The sequence below is a fragment of the Tenrec ecaudatus genome, chromosome 15 (assembly GCF_050624435.1).
Source record: "Tenrec ecaudatus isolate mTenEca1 chromosome 15, mTenEca1.hap1, whole genome shotgun sequence".
NCBI classification, from domain to species: Eukaryota; Metazoa; Chordata; class Mammalia; order Afrosoricida; family Tenrecidae; genus Tenrec; species Tenrec ecaudatus.
The window spans coordinates 115,180,572-115,205,250 of NC_134544.1; the positions used below are offsets into that span (position 1 = coordinate 115,180,572).

Here is a 24,679-nt window from a genome sequence, read left to right on the forward strand (position 1 = left end):
AACAGATTCCAAGTGTCACACCCTAAAACATGTCAGCGCACATCTCTAAAAGGTGGGTTGTTTTGCTCTGTTCTTTGCACCTTCACTCTGGCTAGCTCCCTATACTTCCTTTCCAGCGTTAACCCCTGGGCTGACCTTGGAAGACCTTGGCCACGTGTCGCTCCGCCCCTCTCCTGCGGACGTTCCCCCCACCCCCCGGCGCGCTCCCGCCTGCCCCGCGCGCTCCCGCCGGCCGGCGCGCTCTTGCGGTCGGTAGGGAGGCGCCCCTCCCGAGAGGGCGGAGCCGGACTCGGGAGCGCGCACGCAGTGCGTGGGCTCCGAGCTCGCTCCGGAGTCTCCGCCCGCCCCTGTGGGGAGAGACCAGCTGCGTGGCCCGCCATGTTCTCCGCGGTCTTCCGGGCGGGGGCCGCCGGCCTCGGCGCCCCGTGGGTAAGGGAGATCGCGCCGAGCTCGTGCTCGGCCGCCGCCCTTCTGGCTGCGGCCGTGCTTCCTGTGTGCCCGGCGCTGGAGGGCTCTGGGCCCGGCCCGGAGGGCAAGGACACTGTGGCCTTCGCCCGCGTCCCCGTCACTGACGCCGAGGCCCCAGCGGAGGGAGCGCGCCGCCCGAGGCTCGGCCGAGTGACGGAGGCCGGGGTCGGGCGGCCCCCGCAAGACTGGGGGCTTGGCCGTTAGCTTGGGTGCAGGGGAGATGAAAGAGGAGCCCGGTGGGTCCCAGGAGCAGCAGACAGTCTGCATATCTAGAGCGGTGAACTGGTGCCTAAGGTGGCCGCATGCGCCAAAACACCCGCCAGGCTGCAGGCTCTGGCTTAAGTTCGTTTTTAAAAACATTTTCAAAACCGGGTGAAAACATTTTACAGCGCTGTGCTCGGCTCTGCGCTGCTAACTTCAAGGTCGATGGTTCAAACCCATCAGCCTCTTTAAACCTACTCCGTAGGGTTTCACTAAGACTCGGTGACCGTCGGTGTGTTTTTGTAGTCTTAAGTTTTGTTAAGAAGGTGAAATCGAGTTAGTGTGTATTGGACAGACTGAATTCGGGACTTTATTAGCGACCCGAGTTTGGACTGCGGTTTGTGTTTGGGTCCTCACCTTTTCTCGGCCTTGTAAAATGAGAATATTCCAATTTGGAGTTTATCGTTTACTGGAGGGCTGCTGGACTGCAGGGAACAGTGGAAGTAAGATTTGTTGACCACTTTTTATGTGCCAAGCACTGTGAAATATTTACATTCAATATCTCGATAAGATATTGGCATTCCCATGAGGTTGGTACTATGTCCTCCATGATATAGATGAGAGATCTTGGATGGTAGTCTCATGTAAGAGGGTAAATGTGATATAATGGTAAAAATTGTTAGAGATGAGTGAAAAAAGCAAAACTTGCTTGTAGTGGGACGCTGGTGACTTCATGTTTTGTCGAACTGTGTTCTGTAGTGATTTTCATACTGTGATCTTTCAGAAGCAAATTGCCAGGCCTTTCTCCCAAGGCACTTGTGGGTAGTTTTGAATCTCCAGTCTTTTGGTTGGTAGCTGGGCCATTGGACTACGCATTGTAGGTCAGCAGTTCGAACCCATTAGTCCAGCCACAGGAGTAAAAATGAAGCTTCTGCTTCCTTAAAGCTTTCTAGTTGGGAACCCAGCAGGCCCTGCTATTCTGTCCTTTAAGGTCACTAACCATGAGTCAGACTTGACTCAATGGCAGTGCATTTGTTTTGTTTAACTGGGGGGGGGGGGGTCCTCAAACTACAGCCCAAGGGCCACATGCTGAGGACATTTATCTGGCCCGCCTCCTGGTGTTTTTCCCCCTTTTGTTTTTTTACTTCAAAATAAGATGTGTAGTGTGCATAGGAATTTTTTGGAGTTTTTTTTTTTTAACTATAGTCCGGCCTTCTAATGGGTCTGAGGGACAGTGAACTGGTCCCCTGTTTAAAAAGCTTGAGGACCCCTGGAACTGGACAGTCCAAAGATATGAATCCAATGTGGTTTGAAGATGGGATAAGATTTTTTTTTTTCTGGAGGTGGTAGTTAGTAACATTTCTAGAGGTGATACTACATTTTAATATTGGATGAATTGGAGAGGGCAAGGAAAAGGTTGGTGTGAGAAGCTTCAAGCCAACAATGTTGCTGGACTCCACTTGTAGGGTCAATGCATTATTTAAGGTGGTTCTTCTAGCCCCGTGGTTCTCAACCTTCCTAATGTAGCGACCCTTCCTCATGTTGTGGTGACTACCCCGCCAAACATAAAATTATTTTCATTCATACTTCATAGCTGCCATTTTGCTACTGTTATGAATGGGTGACCCCTGTGAAAGGGTCGTTCAACCCTCCCCATAGGGTTGCAACCCACAGGTTGAGAACTGCTATTCTAGCCAAAGTGTCTCAACTCCCACCAAAAGACCTTTCCCTGCATGGGTCTGGTAAGAAGGTGGGAGAAGATACTGACAGGGTTCCCTGTGAGTGAGTAATTGCAAACAAGAGTCCCTGGTGTGCCATCCTGCTCTGTATAAAATGAGCCCTCAGAATTTAGGAGAAGGGACTCGTTACTAGCAAGCGCCAGGAATGGAACGTCCTGGACCCAAGATCCTTGTGCATTGAACCTCCTGTATCTCGATGACCTCATGTTCACATAGGCTGTGTGCTTCTTGTCACTACCCAAAGAACTACACTCAGAGCAGTATTTCCGACAGTGCACTAACTGTTAAGGTGAAGTGTATGAGATGAAGTAGAGACGTGCGCAGAGTCCAGATTGTGGAGCTTCGTACATGTTATGCTGAAGAGTGACGGTCTCGGAGAGGCGGTGAAGAGCTTTCAGCAGCACAGGCACAGGTCCGGTTTCTGTTATTGACAAGACCCATCTGGGATGGGCTTGATTGGCGCTTGAGTCAGGGAGTGGAAGGTTAAGAGACTGTTGCAGAACCCTAGGTGAGAGATGGTGAAAATCAGAATTTGTCTATTAGTAGAAAGGATGGAAGCAAGCTCAATTCATTCTTGTTTTGTAATTGCTGATGAATCAGTTCTAACTCCGAGTGGACCTAGGACAACAGACCCTGTGCCAGCCTCACAGTAGTTGTGGTTGAGCCTGGTGTTACAGCTAAGGTGTCAGTCCATCTCATTGAAGGATTTTCTTTTTTTCCCTTTTCACTGACTCTGCCAAGCCTGATGTTCCTCGCCAGTGACTGATGTCACCTGATAACACGTCCAAAGTATGTGAAACAAAGTCTTGTCATCCCCTTGCCCGAACACATAGAGTTCCAAACTTATTTGATGTGCTACCCCCTTTTCAGAAAAAAAGAAAAGAAAAATTACTCAGCCACCCCCCTGGTATTGACAAACTTTGTACTGTAGTCCTCGATTCAGTGTATCGCGTGTAAGTACCTATTTTGCAAACCTGTTCTCTCCCACTCCCCAATCACTAATCATTCCAGTCCCCGTCCCGTCCCCCCCAGTGGGGTGATATCTCCCACTTTAGGAAAATTCCATTATCGTTTAATTCTACTTTTCCATAAACTTTTAAAAGCCCCATTGCACATCTTGGAAACCATCTGTAAATGTTAGGTAACAACTTCAGTTGGCTACTAAATAAAGGAAAGGACTTTCAGTTGCCTGATCTTAGCCTTCTTAGTTTGGCTCACTAGGTTACTGCTTTTGTTAGCTTTGTCTTACAGCTTCCTTGACCTTGTTAAAAGTGCTTCTGGCTCGATGTGGCCTTTCACTGTACAAGCTGATAGAACTGAAAGGTAGCAGAGTTGGCTGCTACCGTGTGAGCAACAGTGGAAAATGCTAAGAAAGAATAAAAACTCAAAAATAAGAAAGAATAAAAACTCAAAATTCAAACGCACTGATATCTGACTCATAGGGCCCTACAGGACAGGGTAGAACTGCCCTTGTGAGTTTCTGAAACTCTTAACTCTACAGTGTGGAGAGCCTTGTTTTTCTCCTTTGGAACAGCTGCTCGTTTAAACGGTTGAACTGCTGGTTAGCAGCACAGCGTGTAACCACTACAGTAGAACTCACCAAATCTCATTAAAGGTCCCCTTTCCCCTTTTTTAGGTGAAGTGGGTGGAAAATTAAATTTTTTTCCTTGGATTTATTAATGTTACTACTGCAAATGATAAACACAAAAGAGATGTAGAAGGTGCATAGGACTTCGATTCAGAGGGCTTGAACTAAAAATCTGTTTCTGTCATTGAAAGATAAGTAATAAGTATCAGTTTCTTTAAATGGAAATAATAACTAGCCATAGGTTATTATGAATCTGTAAAAAGGTTATATTTAAAATAAGTATTTTAAAAATGTTTAAAATAAGAAAAAGAAGTGCTTAAAATAAAACCACTCGATTTACTGCCAGTTTCCGTGGCTATGTGGGTCTTTGTCCCATCTGAGGCATTCTGCTGAAAGAATAACCTAGAATGGTCATTATATGAGGACATGTTATTAATTCTAAAACTCTCCCATTGACATTCACTTAGTGTATTAACATTTCAGAGTGTAATGGGAAAGGGCAAAAAGTCAACCTACTCTTCAAGCCTAGTTAAATTTTTATCTAGTTTTAACATTATTTCTGAAAGACTCTTTTGCCTATGTAAAATTGAATCCAAGTGGCCCATCAATCAGTGTAAAGACACTGATTAAAAATTTCAATATTTTGTTTATTCATTTATTGAAGTGCCTGACATAAATACTACAAATTAATTTAAATATAGATACATTTTTTAAAAAACAGAAACAAACCACACCCGCTGCCATTGAGTTGAGTCCCACTTAACGATGCTACATAGGGTTTCCACTTCTGTCTTTATGGGACCAGATAGCCTCCTATTTCTCCAGAGGAGCTGCTGGTGCTTTTGAACTTCTTACCGACAGCTCCACTGGGGATCCTTGAAGTTCTTAAGTTGGTGCTGACATAAGTCAAATCTCTCTTTTAGTTTCTGTTTTTATTGTCTTCTATTATCAATACCTTTATAAATCCTTGTGTTTCTCTTTGTCTTTGGGGTAAGACATGCCCTATATAATCATGTTCATAAATAATACACATGGTAAGATACACATTATAAAAATATACTCTGGCAATGAACAGTTGAATTATGTTGGTATTTTGTCTGTTGCGGTAATAACTCTACTTATGGAAGGTAACTTATGTGTTACCCTTATGATTGGGGATGGTGTTTACAGTCAGAAAAGTAGAGTTGCTCTGTGTAGTGCTTTCTTTTTTATTTCCTCTCATATTTTGTGGTAACATTTCATTGCTTCCCAAATCTGCCTATCTGCTTTAGCTTATTAAAACAATCAATGTTTGTATCCAAGCTTGCAAGCAGTTGAAGCCCCATGATTCAATTTTTTAAAAAAACTTAAGCTAATCTTTTCACTGTAGATTTTAAAACATTTTTATTTTGTTTTTGGTGAAAATTTATATATCAAATTAATTTTCCATTCAGCAATTCATATAAATTTTGTGTCTTGACATTGTTTGCAATCCCACAATATAACAGCTCTGATGGTACTATCAGGTAAGCATTGGACTGCTAACAGCAAGGTTGGTGGTTCAAACCCACCAGCTGCTCAGTGAAGAGGATGAGGATGAAGCTGGCTGTTCCTGTAAAGATTTACAGCCGTGGAAACCTATAGAGATAGTTATATTCTGTTCTATAAAGTCGCCATGCATTGGAATGGAATCGGTGGCGGTGAGAATGAGCCTGGATCAACGTGTCGGCAGGGCCTGGGTACTCTTCTAAATGTGCAACAGCATTATAAAGACATTGGAAATATTTCGAGAATTACCAAAATGTGACAGAAACACAAGGATGGTGCCAGTAGACTTGCTTGACACAGGGCTGTCACAAACTTCAGTTTGTAAAATTGTTTTCACTTTTTTCAGAGTTTAATGCTGAGTGTATTATTGATTATAATCTATCTTAATTTTGTGTTTATTTATCTCAGTCCATGCTACAGAAAAGTGAATTAGGGTAGTATAATTATAACTTTGTATTTACTACACAGATTGATCCTGAAGCAATTTGAGAAGAATTGAGTAAAAATTAAAAACTTGAATTTCTTCTTAGATATAAACTAACTCACTTAGCTTATTATGCAATTAAACCACAAAAGACCTGAAAAGTATAATAAACACTTGAATGTCCACTTGTTTCCTATGAAGGTAACATCACAGGTGAAGCTCCTTGCTGTATCTTTCTGCTGATACCGTCCTCCTCTATTGTCTTGAAATCAATGATTTATCACTCATCCTGCAGACAGTGTCCTACTGTTATTCATAAGGAATTCATGGCTAATCACTCAGAAACGGACAGCTTGTTCCTGTGCGGAGTCTGTTCTTGGGTATACTGGAAACACTGTGCATAGCAGCAGAACATTATCAGGGAAGAGTGCTGGATGATGAGCCCCCTGGGTTGAAAGGCGCTCACACTACAACCGGGGAAGAGCAGCCTCACAAAGGAGGGTGGGACATAATGTGGGTGGAAGAAAGCCTCTGGGGCCTTCATTTGCTGATGCGACAAACTGAAAATGAGAAGAGACATCTCTTAATAATCAGAACATGGAATGTATTCAGTATGAATCTAGGAAAGTTGTAAGTTGTGAAAATAAATTGGAACACATAAGTATTATAGGCATTAGTCAATTTAAATGGACTAGTATTGGCCATTTTGAATCAGACAATCATGAGTTTTACTACACAAGGAATGGCAAATTCAAGAGGAATGACGTCCCATTCAATGGGGAAAAGAACATTTCAAGCTCTATCTTGTATCAATGCTGCCTGTGATAAGATTACATCTGCCTGTGTTCAAGGAAATCTAATTACAGTAATACAGTTACTCAGATCTGTACATTAGCCACTAAAGCTAGTGATGAAGAATTTGAAGAATTCTATCAACTTCTTCAGTCTGCAGTTGATCAATCATGCAATCAAGTGCGTTGACGGTTATTAATGACTAGAAAACGTGGGCACAGAGGAAGGCACAATGGCTGGGAAATGCAGCCTTGGCGACAAGTGAAGCTGAAGACCGCATGATGGAGTTTTGCAAGAGCAGCAACTTCATGGTGAGTACCTTTTTCTTCAGCAACTTAATCGACAAGTTGTGCACGTGAACTTTGCCAGAAAGCTTGTGGGAAGAGAGGTTGGAAAAACTCCGTTTTCAGCCAAAAGTGGGCCAGGAGTTGCCTATGGAAGACACCATGTTCAGATTGAAGTTGAAGAAAATTGAAAACAAGTCTGCGAGAGCCAAAATATGGCCTTGAGCGTATCTCTCTTGAATTTCAAGAATATCTCAAGAATAGATTTGAGTCATTGAACTCTATTGACAGAATACCTGACAAACCGTGGGATGACATCAAAAGCAACACACATGAAGAAAGCAAAAGGTCATTTAACAGACACATAAGAGAGAAAAGATCAAACTGGATGTCAGAAGAGACTGAAACTTGCTCTCGGTGTCTGAGCAGCTAAACAAAGGGAAGAAATGAAGTAAATGAGCTGAACGGAACATTTCAAAGGGCAGCTGCAGAAGACAAAGTGCTGTAATGTAATGTGCAGCCTGACAGTATAGTAGAAAGACTCTATATACACAGCTCAGGAGATAGTGGCTTATGATCTCAGTTTTACCATTGACTTTTTAATGCGACCGGAAAAACCAAAACAAATCTCACCGCCATCGAGTCAATTTTTGACTCTTCTGACTCATGGAGACCCAATTGGACAGGGTAGAACTGCCCCTCGGGGTTTCCGGTACTGTAATAGAGTGGAAGGCCTTGTCTTTTTGCTTGCGGACTGCATACCTTGCGGATAACAGCCCAAGGTGTAGCCACTACGCCAGCAAATCTTTAATGTGACCTTACAGGCATGACAAAACCATGGTTGGACCTCCATTTCCATACACTGCTCTTGAAATAAGAGTTGGGCCAGAGTATAAAGTGTTGGACCATATATGTCTTATAATCTTTTACTCTGTACATTAATTCGATTGTTTTAAAATTTATTCTATTGTTTTTAATGAGGGATTGGAAAATATTTCTTTAATGAAAATATTCTTAAGGCTTGTGTTTTACCAAAACCAACATTTTTCATTTCTAGGGACGCCATATAAGGAATTTTCACAAGACAGCTGTGCATAATGGAGCTGGGGGAGCCTTGTTTGTGGTAAGTAAGAATGCTTACATTTCTGTACAGTCCAAAGACCTGGCAATTTGGGGGAACCCACTATCCACATTTTCTTAAACGCCAGTGTCTTTGGTTTATATTGGCCTTTGTAGGTTTTTAAATAATATTAAATTATTTTTAAAAGATGTGTGGTGCCAGTTTAAACCTGTTAACTATAGATTGGAACCTAGGCAAATGGAAATAAAAATTTAGAGTACTTTTTGATGAAATTACTGTGAATCCTGAACTTACATCTAGCCATAACTTTGGATCCTTAAAAATTAATCACGTTGGGTCACTGAAGATTCTGAAGCTAGAGCTAAAGGGGACCTTAAAATGTCACTCATTTGAAGTTTGTAGATTGTAGGGATGTAGTGACAACATAAGCAGTTGGTGTTGTCACTTTTTATTCCGGTATTAATTGTAGGAATAGGTTAGGTAGTTGGCTTCCCAGCCCAAATGATAAGTCTCAAAAATTACATTATAAATAGTGCTTTTAATTTTTTTCCTATTTATATCCAGGGAGGATAACATAATATATTCTCATTCTCTGACACAATATGGTTTCAGAGATTCATCTCGTGTATTTTACAGGCAATTTAGTGATTTGTATATTTAGGGTAAGGCCTGTAATTTTGTAAACTGAGTTTTTTCCAGCCATTCTGTGGAGAAGTAGATGTCTGCTCTATGCTTTATATTTTTTGTCTAAACACATAGCACATTGGCTACATATTTGAGGTCATTTTCTAGAGTTTGTTTTTCTTTCTGTTGGTTTATGAACTTGAAAGCAGCAGTGTCGAGATTCAGTCTGTACTCTGCATGCATATAAAGCATTGATGGATGTTCTAATCTCAGTGTTAATCTCACTGCTTTTTCACGTTGATATGCAATTTGTTTTCAGGTTTTCAAGATAGTCCGCTGTGCTCTTTTTAAGGAGAAAAAATAAAACTTCTTGTTGTCTAGTTAATGATTGTGGAAAGCTTGTGGGGAAGTGATGGTGCTTTTTGACTTTCCCTAATTTTGTATCATTCCTAAATTGATGGGTCTTAGACTCTTAGAGCCAGGTTCCTTTGACAACCTGATACATTCTTAAAAATATATATATATACATATACATATATATATGTTCACATCAAAATTGTGCCGTAATTTTCATAAGGCATGCAATATCTGAGTGCTTGTATAATTACATTAGAAAATCCTATTCTCTAATGAAGTTAGATTTTTTATATATATATATATATATATATATATATATATATATATATATATGTTGGGCTTGTGTTTTAGGTCTTAAACTACTATTTTCAACTTTTAAATCTGCTAAAGTAAATTTGGTCTTCTACTTCCATCTGTCAGCAGTTGTGTATTTAGTCATTAGTTTAACAGATCTTTTTGATGGAAGAATAAATTGATATGTTTTATGTTGAAATTAAAGTGAAGAGATTAACAGTTAAAGTATCGCAATGTATGAAGTTATTCATATTTTTGAAGGATTTTTTTCCTTTGTATAGCACAGAGATACTCCTGAGAATAATCCAGATACTCCATTTGATTTCACACCAGAAAACTATAAGGTATGACTTAAATTAGCATTATAATTAACCTGTAAATTATTTAGCATCTTGCAGATGTATAAAACGGAATTGTTGGTTTTTTTTAATGCAGAGAATAGAGGGAATTGTAAAAAACTATCCAGAAGGCCATAAGGCAGCAGCTGTACTTCCAGTCCTGGATCTAGCTCAGAGACAGAATGGATGGCTGCCCATCTCTGCTATGAACAAGGTATCACATTTTAGCATTAGCTTGAAATGAGAGAGACTTAACATGGTGACTTCTTTTCGTAGACATCGGATGAATCATAATGTCAGAATATATAAGTGTTTGAAACCCTTTAGGAATTTATGTTTTTCATAGAAGAATTACACTCATGTTTTTGCTTTTCCCCCTAGTAATGTGGAGAACTGAAAAGGCAGAACTGTTTATCCTTGCAGAATAGTTCAGACAGCCATATTACAGTGAAAGAGGATATTTTGTGTGTTTCCTTTTAAAGATAAAATGGCTATGATATCGATAAAGTGTACAAGTGTGTATACATTGGTGTCAAGATGCTCTGAAAATTAATGCTATATGTAAACACCACCGTACCCCCTCTCCCTAAAACATCAGTTCAAGCTAGTGGGAGATAGATTTAAACATGATAAGTTTAAGTTAATGCTGACAAAAGGCGCCCCACTGAAGTGGGTCATTCACTGGGCTACTAACCACAAGGTCAGCAATTCCAAACCACCAGCCAACCCTTGGGAGAAAGTTTGGGTTGATTGTTGATTGGGAAAGCTTTTTCACTTTTTCTTTGAGCTTGTGTTTCTTCATGTGGAAGAAAACATAAGGTGATACTAATACCTAACAGGCAGGATTGCTATGAGGAGTAAGTTAAAGTATTTTGTGTTTGTAGTATATTTTAAAGTTTATAGTGCATATCTGACACAGAGTAAGCACTTGTAACTTATGCTGATCCTGGGATTAGAGTTCACTTGTTTACTACTAATATATGAACTACTTTATTAAAATGTATTTAAAATTTATCATTAAGCATTTTTTTAAATGAAAAATATCTACTGTGAGTATATCATACACTTCTTGGGGGAACTTTTAAATTCAATTTTTAAAATCCATAATAATACAGTATTTAAGCCATTTAATTATAACAGTTTAGAATCAGCAGCCTACTATGAGTGACCCATTTATATTAAATTTAGGTAATTTATATTTTAAGATTCACTGTTTTCTAATAGTGTTTACTATATAGTAAAACACGTCAGAGTCAGAACATAATGTGACTGCTTTGTTTTCTAAGTCTTGCAAGCTTTCCACCTTTAACAGGGCAGAATCTTACCACTTTTGTATTGTGTATTTTATTGGGAAACCTTTGAGTTTCTTTCTGACAGGCTTACCTAAGTTTTACCTTTTGCAGGTTTTACTATATCACAGTGTATAGTTATTAAAAACCATATACTTGATTCTTATCAGAGCCACACAACTAATAAGCCTGCATGATACAATGGAAAGTATATGTGATTTAGAGCTAAAAGATGTGAATTTTAGTACTAGCCATGCTACACAATAGTTTTGAGCCTGGGGTTTTTAAATATTCTGGACTTACTATCTCTTATACAGTACCCTATAAGCGGAGTCCCTGGTTAGGCACCTAACTGTTCAATTATTGACGAAAAGTTGTGTGGTTTGAACCCATCCAGAGGCGCTATTAGAAGACTTGATGATCACATTTCTTAAAGGCCACGGCTTTGAAAACCCAATGGAGTCACCATGAGTCTGAATTGACAGTTTAGTAGCACTTTACCCACATTTCAATAATTCAATACAAAAAAAATGTTTTAATGAAGATTTGTAGAATTTTCACCATATTCAATTCTAGAACATTTTCTTCTTTCTTTACTCATTGTTATTCATGTAATTATATCTTTTCTAATTGTGGCAAAAATATACAAAACATCCTCCAATCTACAACTACTACTTGTATAATTAATTCAGGGCCATTGATTATACTCTTCCAAATGATTTTACCACCATTGATATAGACTCAGTACCCCCTAAACAACAACTCTTTCTGTTTATAATTCACAATTTTATACAAAGGGGCTTCCAAAAGTTTGTGGGCAGATGGAATGAAAAGATAATGAAATTTATCCATGAGCTTTTTGAAGTTCCTTCACAATGCATACCTGATGGAAGTCGTGCTGAGTGGTAAAATTAAACTAGTAAGAGGAAATTAAAGTAGTAAGAAAATAAGGTGACTGCATTTCATAGAATTGGGTGTGTACAGGAAAGAATCTGCATACAGAGAATGTGATCAAGACAAACGACAGACCATGTGGGAAGGGAGAGAGTGGTCAGTATAAGATAGGAAAATAATAATATAATTTATCACAGGGTCCCAAGGGTAGGGGGCGAGGTGAAAAAAGAGGAGCTGATAATAAAGGCTCAATAGAAAGGAAATGTTTTGAAAAGAATGATGGCAACATGTATAAAAGTGCTTGACACAATTGATGTATGAGTTGTTTTAAGAATTGTAAGAGCCCTCAATAAAATGATCTTTTAATAAAAAAGAAATAAAGAAATAGTTACAGGAGTAATGATTCCCTGAGGTACAGAAAGGGGGTGGGGAGGACCGATAACAATGATGACTGTTTAACTCACCAGTGAGTAACAGACTTGCAAATAAACAGATATATTGGCTGGTGTAAGTACAGCAAGTAATAATATGTATTATAATAAGGGTTACTAGGGGAGGTTATAACAATAAGGGTTACTGTGGGGTGGTAGAGTGAGGGTGGGAGTGGATAAAGGGGAGCTGACAAAGCTTAAGAAGAAAGAAAATATTTTGAAAATGATGTGGCAGCAGTTGTACAGTTATGCTTGATCTAATTGAATTATGGATTGTTATAATATCTGTAAGAGTTTCCAATAAAATAAAAAAGGAAAAGACTTACCACTTTATATGAGATTTTATTTTAATGTCACTGTTTGTTTCTCTCGTATCCCCCCCCCCAAAAAAACCCCAAAACAAAACCAAAAAGAAACAATTCCACCCTACAACGAAAACAAGATCCCAAAGCTCATTTATTACTTCAGTAACTATCACTAAGTATAGAGAGATGCGTGCCAGAGCCCTGTGAGAACTTTTCCATGTTAAACATCACAGCCTCACTCTGAACAAAAAATTTGAAATCTCCAAGGTTCCTGAGTGGTGTAAGTGTTGCATGTGGTTGCTAACCGGCAGTTTGAAACCACCTCGAGGTGCTGCAGAAGCCCTGGCTGACATTGGATTTTTGTTTGACTACAGCTCCTATGGAGCGTGGTACTACTGTGACACAGATTCAGTTGCCATGACCTGAAATTGACACACCGGCATCAGATTTAATACTGGTTCAGTGTTCAAAATGTAATCAATGTAACTTACCATATTAATAAAAAAGGGAAATCACACGATCATATCAATTGATACAGAAATTAAAATCTCTAATGGTGGGGTTTCAACGTATATTTTGAGCGCTCACTAGATTCATAGGTACCTATCTAGTTTTTATTGCTGGAATAAATATCAGTTGCTTCTCTTTCATAAGTAAGCTAAGATTAGATGTCTTTTGAGAATACATTTTCTTTGGAGTTCCTGAAAGGGGGAGTTCAACATACTTGTCATCTCAAGGAGACATAGTGGTATAGTGGTTACACATCGGGCTGCTGTATGGGAGGTCAGCAGTTTGAAACCACCAGCCACTGCACAGAAGAAAAATGGGGCTTTCTATTCCTATAAAGAGTTAGTCTGTGACGTTCACAGGGGCAGTTCTACTCTGTCTTACAGGGTCACTCTTAAATTGGCATCAATTCGATGGCAGTGAGGTTTTCAAATACCATTTCATGAGCTTTTATGTCATGATAAGGACATAAATAAATAGGCATATTAGACATCAAATCTCAAAAGTTGCTATTGATGTTAGATTGGAAGTTACAGCCAGGATCATAGTCATGATTGATTGTGTATATATTAGTATCAGGTAGTTAGCAAGCCTGACTTTCCATAACAGGCTTGTCCTGAGCAAGAAAGTTATGCCATGGTAGCAGTGGTCCTTTACTGTGCCAAAGTGGTTACTTTCTTTAGATGCTTAGATTAAATGTAAAGTACTAGACTGTAAGATTGAACTTTTGTAAAGAATTTGGCGATATGAAACAGGAGTAGTGTTTTGATTATGCTGGAGTGTTTGTGGTGTATGTACCCACATAAGTATATATAGTTGGAGGCCTTGATGTCATGATTAGGCATTGGACTACAATCTAAGAAGTGGGCAATTCTGAATCGCCAGCCAATCCACAGTAGAAAGATGGGGCTTCCTACTCCCACAATCTCGGAAGCTCACAGGGACAGTTCTACCCTGCCCTATAAGGCTGCTATGACTTGGCATTGACTTTATGGCAGTGAGTTTGGTAATTTGGTTTGGTCCGGCCCATAAATAGATTTATAAAGTTTTCAGTTTACATATTTAAATGTAGATAGGTATGTAAACAAATATGGTCAAATACAGCTTCTCAGCCCTTTCTCTCCATACCATTTGCATGTACAGTACAGCATCAGTCCTATCAAGACTTTGTTAAAAATATTGATGAGTTTAAAAACGAAAATTGTTTTATGTATTGGGGTTCAAACATTTTTACCATTTAGAAAATTCACATTATGAAATACAAAAAGAAGAAATGATCACAGAAGAAATTTTTCATAATGTAAGAAAAGAATATCCTTTGGTAGAAGTAAAATTGGGTTCTGTGTTAAATGTCATATGCCTTTCAAAAATGTAAAGCTTTCTTATATACAGTTATATGATATTTCTGTTTTTAAGGAACTTCTGTTTTTACCAAAATGAGACAATATTAAAATTGTATTCGCCAAAACATTAACTCAATCTCAATGAATAAATATCATAACTTAAACTTTTCTTAATATTTCAGGTTGCAGAAGTTTTACAAGTACCCCCAATGAGAGTATATGAAGTAGCAACATTTTATACAATGTATAATCGAAAACCTGTTGGAAAGTACCACATTCAGGTCTGCACTACTACACCCTGCATGCTTCGAGACTCTGACAGCATACTAGAGGCCATTCAAAGAAAGCTTGGTATGGGATACATTATATTGGTAACTTTTCTGAAAAATAAAATTATCTTTCTAAGTTGACATTTTTACCTAAAATTTCCAACATCTATTATTTTATCAGATCTGTACTTCCTGGTAAATTTTTGTTACTATACTTTTTTTTTTTTAAGTTGTCATTGGTGTACTTATTCTTCCTGGGTTTTCAGCTTCTGAACTGAGTTTTTCCAATTATTAAGTTTATTTGAAAACCCTTTTTTCTCCAATCATTAGGTATATTTGAAAAGTTTCTAGGAGTTTAAATTTTTTAATTGTTTAGAAAATTAAGTTTGACTTCTTGTATAGTAGCAAAAAGTACGAAATAAAAATTGTTCTGTGCATTATTCTCCCAAAGGATCTGTGGAATGATGAAGAGTACATACTAAGAATGTTTCAGTAATGGAAATTGAACTAAATCGTACTATGATAGCACTTACAAGATGGCATCTTTCCACAAAAGTAGTGGTTAGCTGAATTTTGACTATGTTAAGTGATGTTAAACAAGGAGGTGTCTTAATTTTATGGTTGTTGTATCTATGCAAATAGTTAGGCAGTATGGAAGTATAGAAAACAGAAAGTAAAGTTTACTCTGAGTGCTTCCCAGCCCAAAACAGATTCCTACAATAACTGAGTGTTAGTTTTTGATTTCATGTACTTTTTAATAACTCTTTAAAACTACTAGATACATTGTTATTGTATAATTGCACAGCTTAAAAAATTTTTAATTCTCTTAATCACTTTATATTAATCTACAATCTGAACATTGTTTTATTTGTTTTCATTCTTTATATGAAAGTTCAACCTGATCCTGACAGTGATCATTTGTATTTTTAGGAATAAAAGTTGGGGAAACTACACCTGATAGACTGTTTACTCTTATAGAGGTGGAATGTCTAGGTGCCTGTGTAAATGCACCAATGGTTCAAATCAATGACCACTACTATGTGAGTATGCCACTTAATATAAATTGAAGTTGTGTGATAGCTTTTTAAAAACACTTTAAAATATTTAAATAAGTTCTATAGATACAAGTTGTTTTTGAGTTGTTCATTTAGAAAAAAATGATTAGGATAAATATCCAGAATATATATTTTTATCTTTAAGCAGTTTTGCATTTAACTTAAGAAAATAAGGATACTTAAAAAACAAACCAACACAGACTTTGAAAATATGGGGTTAGGGTTAGGGTTAGGGTTAAAAGAAAAAAAAAAGAAAATATGAAAAATGTAATCTAGGCTGTCCTTATATTACATACATGATCTGTTTATGTGTCTTTAAGAATTTGTAGTTTAGTCACCACAGGTGAATATGTTCTTATTTAGTCGTACTTTAGTGCAAGAAAAGGCTTGGAAACTTTTCAGTGAGCATTAAAAGTTAACATGCAGCAAATGAAGATGACTGTCGTGAAGAGTTTTTTGTGAGTGGAGAGTTGGTTTGAAAGGAGCCCTGATGGCTGAGCTGCCATGCAAGGTTAGCAGTTGGACATCAACCAGCTGTTCTGTGGGCGAAAGATAAGGCTTGCTAGACGAGAGTTCTAGCCCCAAACCCACAGGAACAGTTCTTTTGTGCCTCATAGGAATGCTATGAGTCAGGAATGGACGCAGTGGCATTGAATTTGTTTGTTTGTTTGTTTTAAGAGGGGTGGTTCAGTCATCCCAGAGTAAGGGCAAATTTACATAGCAATGAGAAGAGAGCTTCAAACATGGCACTGCTCCATTCAAAGATGTGACAGTTGTGCTGCTTTGAATGTTACGTGACTCTACACAGTCTTACCAAGAATATGCTCTCATGTGTCTGACTCCTTAAAGGGCTCACTATGCCTCTTTTGAGACTCCCTTTCTAGGGCTGTGAACCATAATTTTTCACATAGTCCATTAGTTCTTTGGATTGTTGCCATAATTCTTGGTTTTACTTCATTTTTCTTTGTTACGGATGCAGACCAGTGTGACAGTTTGAAGCTTTTAGGACACTACGTACCAAAGTAGAATATAGAACAAAAGGCTCCCAAACTTGTTTACCCTTCCTTCAACTTAAAAAAAAAATCTTCAGCATCCCCCTGGCAATTTGATAAATGTTTGTACTGCAGCTCGAAAGACATACTACATTTTGTATATATTATAAAGAAGTTATTCACCTGTTGCTAACTTTTACAGAGAACAAACTAGCCAGTATTAGGGTTTTATACAGATTTCAACCATAGGGAGTGCTATTTACATGATTATTGCATTATTTTCCTAGGAGGATTTGACACCTAAGGATATTGAAGAAATAATTGACGAGCTTAAAGCTGGAAAAAGTCCTAAACCTGGGCCAAGGTATACTTTTTTTTTTAGTATACTTTTATTTATACATACTAATTTTTGTTCAGAACCATTTTATTGGGAGTTAATATAAATAGCATATCATTCTATAGTTCAGTCACTGCAAGCATAACTACTATTTCTATCACAATTTCAAAACATTCTCTTCCTTGACTCCTTCTCCCCATGTGTAATAATTAAATGAGTCTTTAATGTTAAACATAATTTGGAATTTCATACACTAAATTCACAAGAGTTGAAAGGAGCCTTGGGTAGGTAGTTACTTAAAAAAAAACACAAGAAAGAAAAATTCATATTACTAAAACCCTATCGGAGTTTTATAAATAGAATTTATTCTGTTAAAAAATTGATCCAAAGTGTATCCTCCTTTAATCTCCATCTTTTTAAAAATTTTATTTCTATCTTTAATGGTCCAGTTCATACCTTGGACCTAACATTTTAATACCTGTTCCAAATGACAGGTCTTCAGTTACTTGAAATAGCTATCTTGTGTTTATCATATCTTTTTTCCAGATTGAATTTCAGTACGTTTTTCAGTGGTTTCTTACATGACATAGTCTGCTCTCTCTCCTCAGCAAGCTTTTTGTTTTACCAGTGGATTTCTAAATGTGATACTTACACACTAATTATTATTAATATGAGCTGAGCAGTATAGAGCATTTCAAGACTTTCTTTGTTTCAGATCGAAAAACCACTAGCTGCCATTTTGTGCATTCTGACTCACAACACCTGTGTTTCAGAGTAGAAACTGGGCTCTCTATTTTGAGGATTTATTTTAGCTCTTGTGGTCATGTTTGAATTTCCTTCTGCAACTTGAACTTGCTTATGAGCAAACTTCTGATACTGAACTTCTCCAGCATTCTTTTCTGGGAACCTTTATATGTGATTGCTTGTTTTTCCCTGGTTGCTCTCATGATTTTCTCCTTTTCCTCGTATTGGATAGTTTATTATGTGCCTTGGTGACTTCTTGGGATTCAGTCTAGCTGGTGTTCTTTCAGCCTCCTGAATGGTTTTAATTCTTTAAGTTGGGGAAGTTTTCCTCCAAGAATTCTCTCACTATTGTTGCAGATGACTTTTAAGTCTGCTTGGCTGTCCTCCAAGTCACTGGTGCAGTTCTCTGCTTCCTCCAATTGATTCTCAAGGTCCGTGTTTCTGCTACTGGTTTTTGTTATGTCCTCCCTAAGCTCTTGTATTTCCCTTTGGCGTATGTGCTTTATCTGCTCTATCATTTCATTCTTTTTCTGTATTGTTTCCTTCATATACTGTATGATTCCAAGCAGCATTCTGAAAATTTCTTCCTGGCAGCTCAATGTCTGCTTCTTCTATGCATGTCATTATGTTCAGGACATCTTCTGTCATTGCCTTTTGTTTTTCCTGTTTTTTCATTGAGGTCATTGGGGCTGATGGCTGTTTGTGTTGCGTTGTTTTAGAGGAGCCAGGTGCCATTTTCCAGGGAGTCAAAGAGCACTGGCTCTCTCTGGGAGACTTCTAGGAGTGCTTCTTTGAACTTCCTGCAGCAAATTTCACTATGGAATTAACCTACCACTTTATCCTCCTGTGGCTTCCCTCTCAGGGGAGTGCCCCAGAAGGTTGGTGGATTTCCTGCTTTGGTGTTACAGAGGTTGGGCAGAGGTTTCTGCAGCTGCTGGGAACGTTAGGAGTGTTGGCCAAGCTGCCTTAGGCCTCGTGAGGTGGGAGGAAGTTCCCTCAGTCAGTGGGACAACAGAAGAAAAATAGAAACTCCCCCAGCCACACAATCAATAATTCCCTGGTAAGAAGTTGGGGAGGACTATCCCCTGGTGGAAGTCTGGTGGGCTTTCCCAGCCTCGGGCTAGCTGCACAGGGTGGGTGCTTACCTAACTGGGTGGCAGGCAGGAGTAAATGCCCTGGAGGTAGTCAGTGTAGTGTAAGAGAACAGGAAAGAGAGAAAAAAAAGTAAGCCCACTGAGACTGGCGGGATAGAGAAGAGAGGGAAACAAAATAACAATGTAACTGAACCCCATCCCTACCTGTGGAGCTGCAAGGGTTTAGTCCCTGTCCCAAGGCTGTGACTGTTGAGAAAAAAAAACCCTGCACAGCCCACCGAGACTGTGGGGGGATAGAGAGAAGAGGGAAATAAAAGTAACAAAGTAGCTGAACCCCAATCTGTCAGGGGAAGCCAGCCCCTAACACATTATAGATCTGGTAGGCGCAATTGTACAGCGATAATAAGTAAAGATCAAAGTAAAGTTATAGAGAGCAGGAGAGATAGAAGTGAAGTATTGAAGTAAATGGAGTCAGGCACGTTTCATGTTAGCATGCTCACCTCTGCCCTGCTTGATGGTCCACGGGGAAGGAGAGAGATTTAATGCTAGCCCAGGCTTTTTATCTTCTCTGGGGACATGCAAGCCCCCTAATTACAGGTGAGGACATACCTCACAGGAAGGGGCTGTACCATAGGTAATCAGAAGGGGTGGTCTAGGGACATACACACAATAGGAAGGGGAGGGATTGGGGTTATACGTGTGACATGATGGGCGGACCCTAGATTCAAGATGGCAACCTAACCTTGATCATCCTTGGGCGGGTTTGACCTCTGAGGCAGTGTCTCCTACAAGGAAACAAACAACTACTATCCTTATCCGAAGGGAGTGGGCCCTATTTGTTTTGGGATAAACAGTGGTGACTACTTGCTCTAGATGGTTGATAGCTCTCAGGGAGAATAACCCCTGACCTACTTCTGATGACCTCCAAGTATAGTCATTCCCAAGCAGCTGTCTGGCATATATTTGGGGGAGACAGTTTAGGAGAAATCTTTCTGTATCCCACACCGATCCCTGCCCGAGGAGCTGCAAGAGTTTAATCCCTGCCCTGAGGCAGTGGCAAACTGTGGCTGTGTTCAGATTAAGCCCCACCCCCTCACCGCACAGGCTCCAACTGGTCCCAGCTCAGGTCAAGACAGTGGAGGGGCTAAGATCAAGCCCTAGCCGGCCTCCACTGTGGTAAGCCCCCAGCCCTTCAAAACCTTGTAGATCTGTGCCTACTTTATGATGCTCCTCCTGAGATCCAGCAGTGTTGAATTTCCCTTTAAGTTACTCTCCTGGGCTGCTTTCAGCGGAGTCCTTTTGGTATGTGTTACTCAATCGCCATCTTCCCGGAAGTCCTTCTCCATAATTTCTTAATATAGTCAATTTGAACTTCATGTATTCTATCTGGTGAGGTCTATGTGTACAGTTGTTGCTTTGATGTTTAAGAGTATTTGCAGTGAGTGAATTGTTGGTTTTTAAAAAATCTTTTGATCTCTAGCATAATTTCTATGAAGGCCATATTTTCCAACTACATTTCATTTAAAAAATCATTTTATAGAGGGCTTGCACAACTCTTATCACAATCCATACATCCATCCATTGTGTCAAATACCTTTGTACATTTGTTGACATCATCCTCAAACATTTGCTTTCTGCTTGAGCCCTTGGTATCAGCTCATTTTTCCCCAACTATCTTTCATTTTTGTTCAAACATTTCACATTCTAATCACCAATAAATAATCAGTGCATCTTGATTGCAAGTTTGATCGATTTCAAACTTAAAGACGTAAACATTTTTCATTTCTTCATCTTTGGTATTAGTAAATGGTACATAAAATTGAAAAAAACTTACTTACCAATATTCCTTTTTGGAAAGATCCTATCACTGACAGCACAGTACATCAGGACAGATCTTAAAATATTATTCTTGACAATGAAGGCACCACCATTCCTCTCTTCAATTTGTCATTCCCAGCTTACCAGACCCTATGATAATCTGATTCAGAATGGCTATTACCAGTCCAGTTAGCTCCTCTGCCTACGATAGTGATTTTTATTTGTTCCATTTCATTTTTGATGACTTCCAATTTTCTTAGATTTCATATTCTGCTTATTAATAAATTTTTGCCACTATTTCTTAATTGATGGTACATCTGTAATTAAAGGTCCCCGAAGTTTTGTTTCATACCCATAATTAACATCATTATTGAGAAGGCAGCTCTTCCCTACGGCTCATCCCCGGTGATGATTTGTTCTGTAAAATTGCCTTCCTTAGCTTTGATTTTGCTGATACAGGCTGATGGAATGGAGTGATTAAGCTCTTTGGACTAGATGATTTTCTCTCAGTACTTTATGGCACAGAAATGCTTTATGTTTTCAACTTCAGTAACTATATCTCATTAAAGATAATTAATTCTATAATTATTCTAATTTCTGGACTTCAGTCAGTTTCTCAGTTCATCAAGATTGACAGTCTTCTTTCTCCTGGCTCATGTTTGAATCTCCCTAATTTTCTTTAAAAACTTGACCTGTTGGTTTATGTGGGACAGCATTCCTATATACTTGTTTTAATGCGTCAGTGATTTAGGGAGATGACAGGTTTTGTTAAAATTTTGATATTAGCTCTGACCTCTCAAAATAGTATTTTTAGATGGCACAAAGGGTGTTTTGTTTTTTCCTAAGGCACCCTAATGAGACTAAGACAAGTATTTTGCTGAGAGAACTTGTTTGCAGCCATAGTGATTCTAGAGACATGTTTAAACTTATCTTTTGTATTAAATTCGGGTACTTATATACTGGGATTCTAGAAGCAATACTCCTTGACTTATCCATCATAAATTATTAAGTGGTGCCACCCTCCTGTCTTCTCAAAAAGTGATTTGTTATTGCTCAAAAGAGCAGATTTAGAGGATTGATGGCAGAATGTAAAGGGCAAAGCAGGAGGGGTAAAAAGACACAAACAACACATTCTGCAGGTGAAATCTGTGGCAGGGACAAGGTAAATTAATCAAACCAGGAAGTCAGAGGGGCAAAAATGATAGGAACTAGTGTTCAGCAACACAGGTCTTATAGGTTGGAAATTGAGCAGTCTTCCCTGAGAAAAATATCTTTGTGACTTCTCTGTGGCATTTCTTCGTTCTCCCTTCACTGGGAGCTGTTCTTGTTTTATTTTCTTCATGCTTGTGGTGGTCACTCTTACCTGAGGGTTTGGGTTTTTTTTTTTTTTATGGGGTAGTGGTAGAAACTTAACACCACTAAATTTGTTAAAATTAAAAAAACATAAAGATGAACTTTGACTTTCTAAAGAGACCTCCTTTAAATTCTTCAAGAAATCCAGTTCGTTTATTCCAGATACAGTATACAAAAATGAATTTAAAAGGTGTGTATTCCCTGATGTTCACAGAGACATATCTCAATTTCAATAAAATAGAATACACAAAGAATTAATGTCATTTTCTAAGTTTATGAAAACATTTTTAAAGACAGCTTCCTGGGTTGGATTATTTTTCCCATTGCTCTTAGCTCGAAGCCTTTGAGAGATGTGTATCTTCAAAGGCTTGATCACTGTATCTGTAAATCAAGGCCACTACCACTTTTCTTAGGGCATTATTGTAGAGGTTAAGTAAACTTGTTTTGTACATTGTTTAATAAATGAGAACTATTCATTGTAATTTTATTTTACATTTTTCATGTTCCTGGTAAGTATTGATATGCCTGTTTTTCATATTTAATTTTAGGAAGATAAAATCTAATAGCAGTTGAAATGTTTTAAGTTAAGTAATCCATACTAGATATAAGTAAAAAATATTTACCCTGAGCTGTTATGAAATGATAATTATATTTTTGCTAAGTAAATGTTGTTTAATGTTACTTGATAAAGTTTCTGGTCACTAAACTAATGCTTTTCGTTTCAGGAGTGGACGCTTCTCTTGTGAGCCAGCTGGTGGTCTTACCACTTTGACTGAACCACCGAAAGGACCTGGCTTTGGTGTACAAGCAGGTCTTTAATTTGTATTCAACTGTACATATGTTGTCTGTCACTTGAGAAATAAAACATATCTTCAATCCTCATAAACGTTTTATATTATTTAATTGCGTTCTGCGTATACCTTGGGGTAGCCTAGCAGCTTGCAGATATAAGTACTATGGCAAAACAGCAGAGTAACGTTTTAAAGTCTTTAATGTTTGTGGCTCACAGCAGCTCCATATAGGACAAAGTATGGCTGTCTTTACGAGGTAGAAAGCCTCATCTTGCTCTTGTAGAACAGCTGGTGCTTTTGAACTGCCGATCTTCTGGTTAGCAGCCCAATGTATGTGAGTCAGAATTGACTGGTAGTGAGAATGTCTATCGCTATAGTGAACTATGAAAACATTATTATGTAATCTAGTTAATAATTACTCCAATATCACTAGTTTTCAATTGCTAGGTCACTTTTTCAAATATATTAGCACTAAGTTACTATGAAGTAAAATATCCATCAAATTTCAATTATGTTTTGCTTTCCCATCTTTATATATACTGCTGAGCCTTAACCCTTTTGTGTCTTGTAGGATGTACAGTATACCCACCACCCCCAATCTTACATTTTTCTCCTCTAGAGTTAAGTGGGAAACTGCTATGCTACTTTTATGATGTGCTGCATCTGATGGGGACCTGTGTAATGGAATCTCTGGAAACAGACCTTATTCTGCCACCCCAGTCCCAGAGACACCTTGGAATATATGTGTCTCTTAAACTGTATCAAAATCCCTATCTATTACTGGAAAATAATTCTATTTTTCATTTAATTTGAAATGCTTTATTACTCAAAATGCCTGGTTTCAACCAAAAAAGGCAAAAAATAATTGTCTTGAAATGGTTAATCTAGTGCTATTTTTTTATGAATCTCAATAATGTATGTATTATAAACATTTCATAAAAGGCAAGAAATTTGCAACACAATTGTAATTTCAACTGCTAAGTAATACCTCGATTTGCTTTTGATGTAGTTAGGACAGGGTAGTTAATTGTCTTTAAAAACATTATTTTAGCATTTTATGGGTTTTTTAAAATCATTTTATTGGGGGCTTGTACAATTCTTACACAATCCACACATACATCCATTGTGTCCAGCACATTTGTACATTTTAGCATTTTTAAAGAGCAAAGATACAAACACTTTGATACTATCTTTGGTCATTGTGGTCCTTGAGATAACTGTACCATGAAAGGGAAACAATGGAAACACTTCCATCAAGTCTGGGTAGACTCCTTAGGGCCCCAGAGGACAGTGTAGAACTGCCCCTGTAGCTCATGGCGGGAGCAGACAGCCCCATTTTCCTCCCAAGCCATGGCTGGTGGTTTTGAATTGCTGACTTCGTGGATTGCAGTCCACTTTGGTTTTTTGTTTGTTTAATTGTTTTTCAAAATCATTTTATTATCCAAGTTACATGTAGTATTTCACTCTAGACATAAGTTTCTATGCCATGGAAATTAATGCTTTATAGGTGGGAGAAATCAGGGACCTGGACAAACAAAAAGCCAAACTCACTTCTTTAGAGTTGATTCCAATTTATCGTTAAATCTACAGACTGAGTAGGATATAACTGCCCCATGGGATTTCCAAGGGGAGTGACTGGTGACTTCAAATTGCCAACCTTTCAGCAGCCTACCACTTTACTGCACAACCAGGGCTATCAGATACCAGGTGTTCTGTGCCACGTAGTCATTGCAAGTCACA

General features: G+C 38.4%; 1 protein-coding gene across 2 annotated transcripts; it reads left to right on the forward strand.

Annotated features, from left to right (window-relative positions):
• Positions 1-271: 271 nt before the first annotated feature.
• NDUFV2 (NADH:ubiquinone oxidoreductase core subunit V2) lies at positions 272-23,034 on the forward strand. Of its 2 annotated transcripts, XM_075532715.1 has the most exons (9): positions 356-429; positions 3,150-3,197; positions 8,081-8,146; positions 9,661-9,723; positions 9,815-9,931; positions 14,669-14,837; positions 15,686-15,795; positions 17,090-17,166; positions 22,874-23,034. In XM_075532715.1, exons 2-9 carry the CDS (start codon positions 3,174-3,176, stop codon positions 22,965-22,967), a joined length of 720 nt encoding a protein of 239 aa, XP_075388830.1. In that variant the 5' UTR covers positions 356-429; positions 3,150-3,173; the 3' UTR covers positions 22,968-23,034. The 2 variants fall into 2 exon arrangements, with proteins under 2 accessions (XP_075388829.1, XP_075388830.1); XM_075532714.1 differs by lacking the exon at positions 3,150-3,197 and having other exon boundaries at positions 272-429.
• Positions 23,035-24,679: the final 1,645 nt, after the last annotated feature.

Bases quoted from the DNA above. Each gene is read 5' to 3' on its own strand.
- NDUFV2 (XM_075532714.1), top strand. From the start codon at position 379: ATGTTCTCCGCGGTCTTCCGGGCGGGGGCCGCCGGCCTCGGCGCCCCG. The intron at 430-8,080 runs GTAAGGGAGATC...TTTCATTTCTAG, and splicing joins CCGGCCTCGGCGCCCCGTGG to GGACGCCATATAAGGAATTT. The intron at 15,796-17,089 runs GTGAGTATGCCA...TTATTTTCCTAG, and splicing joins AAATCAATGACCACTACTAT to GAGGATTTGACACCTAAGGA.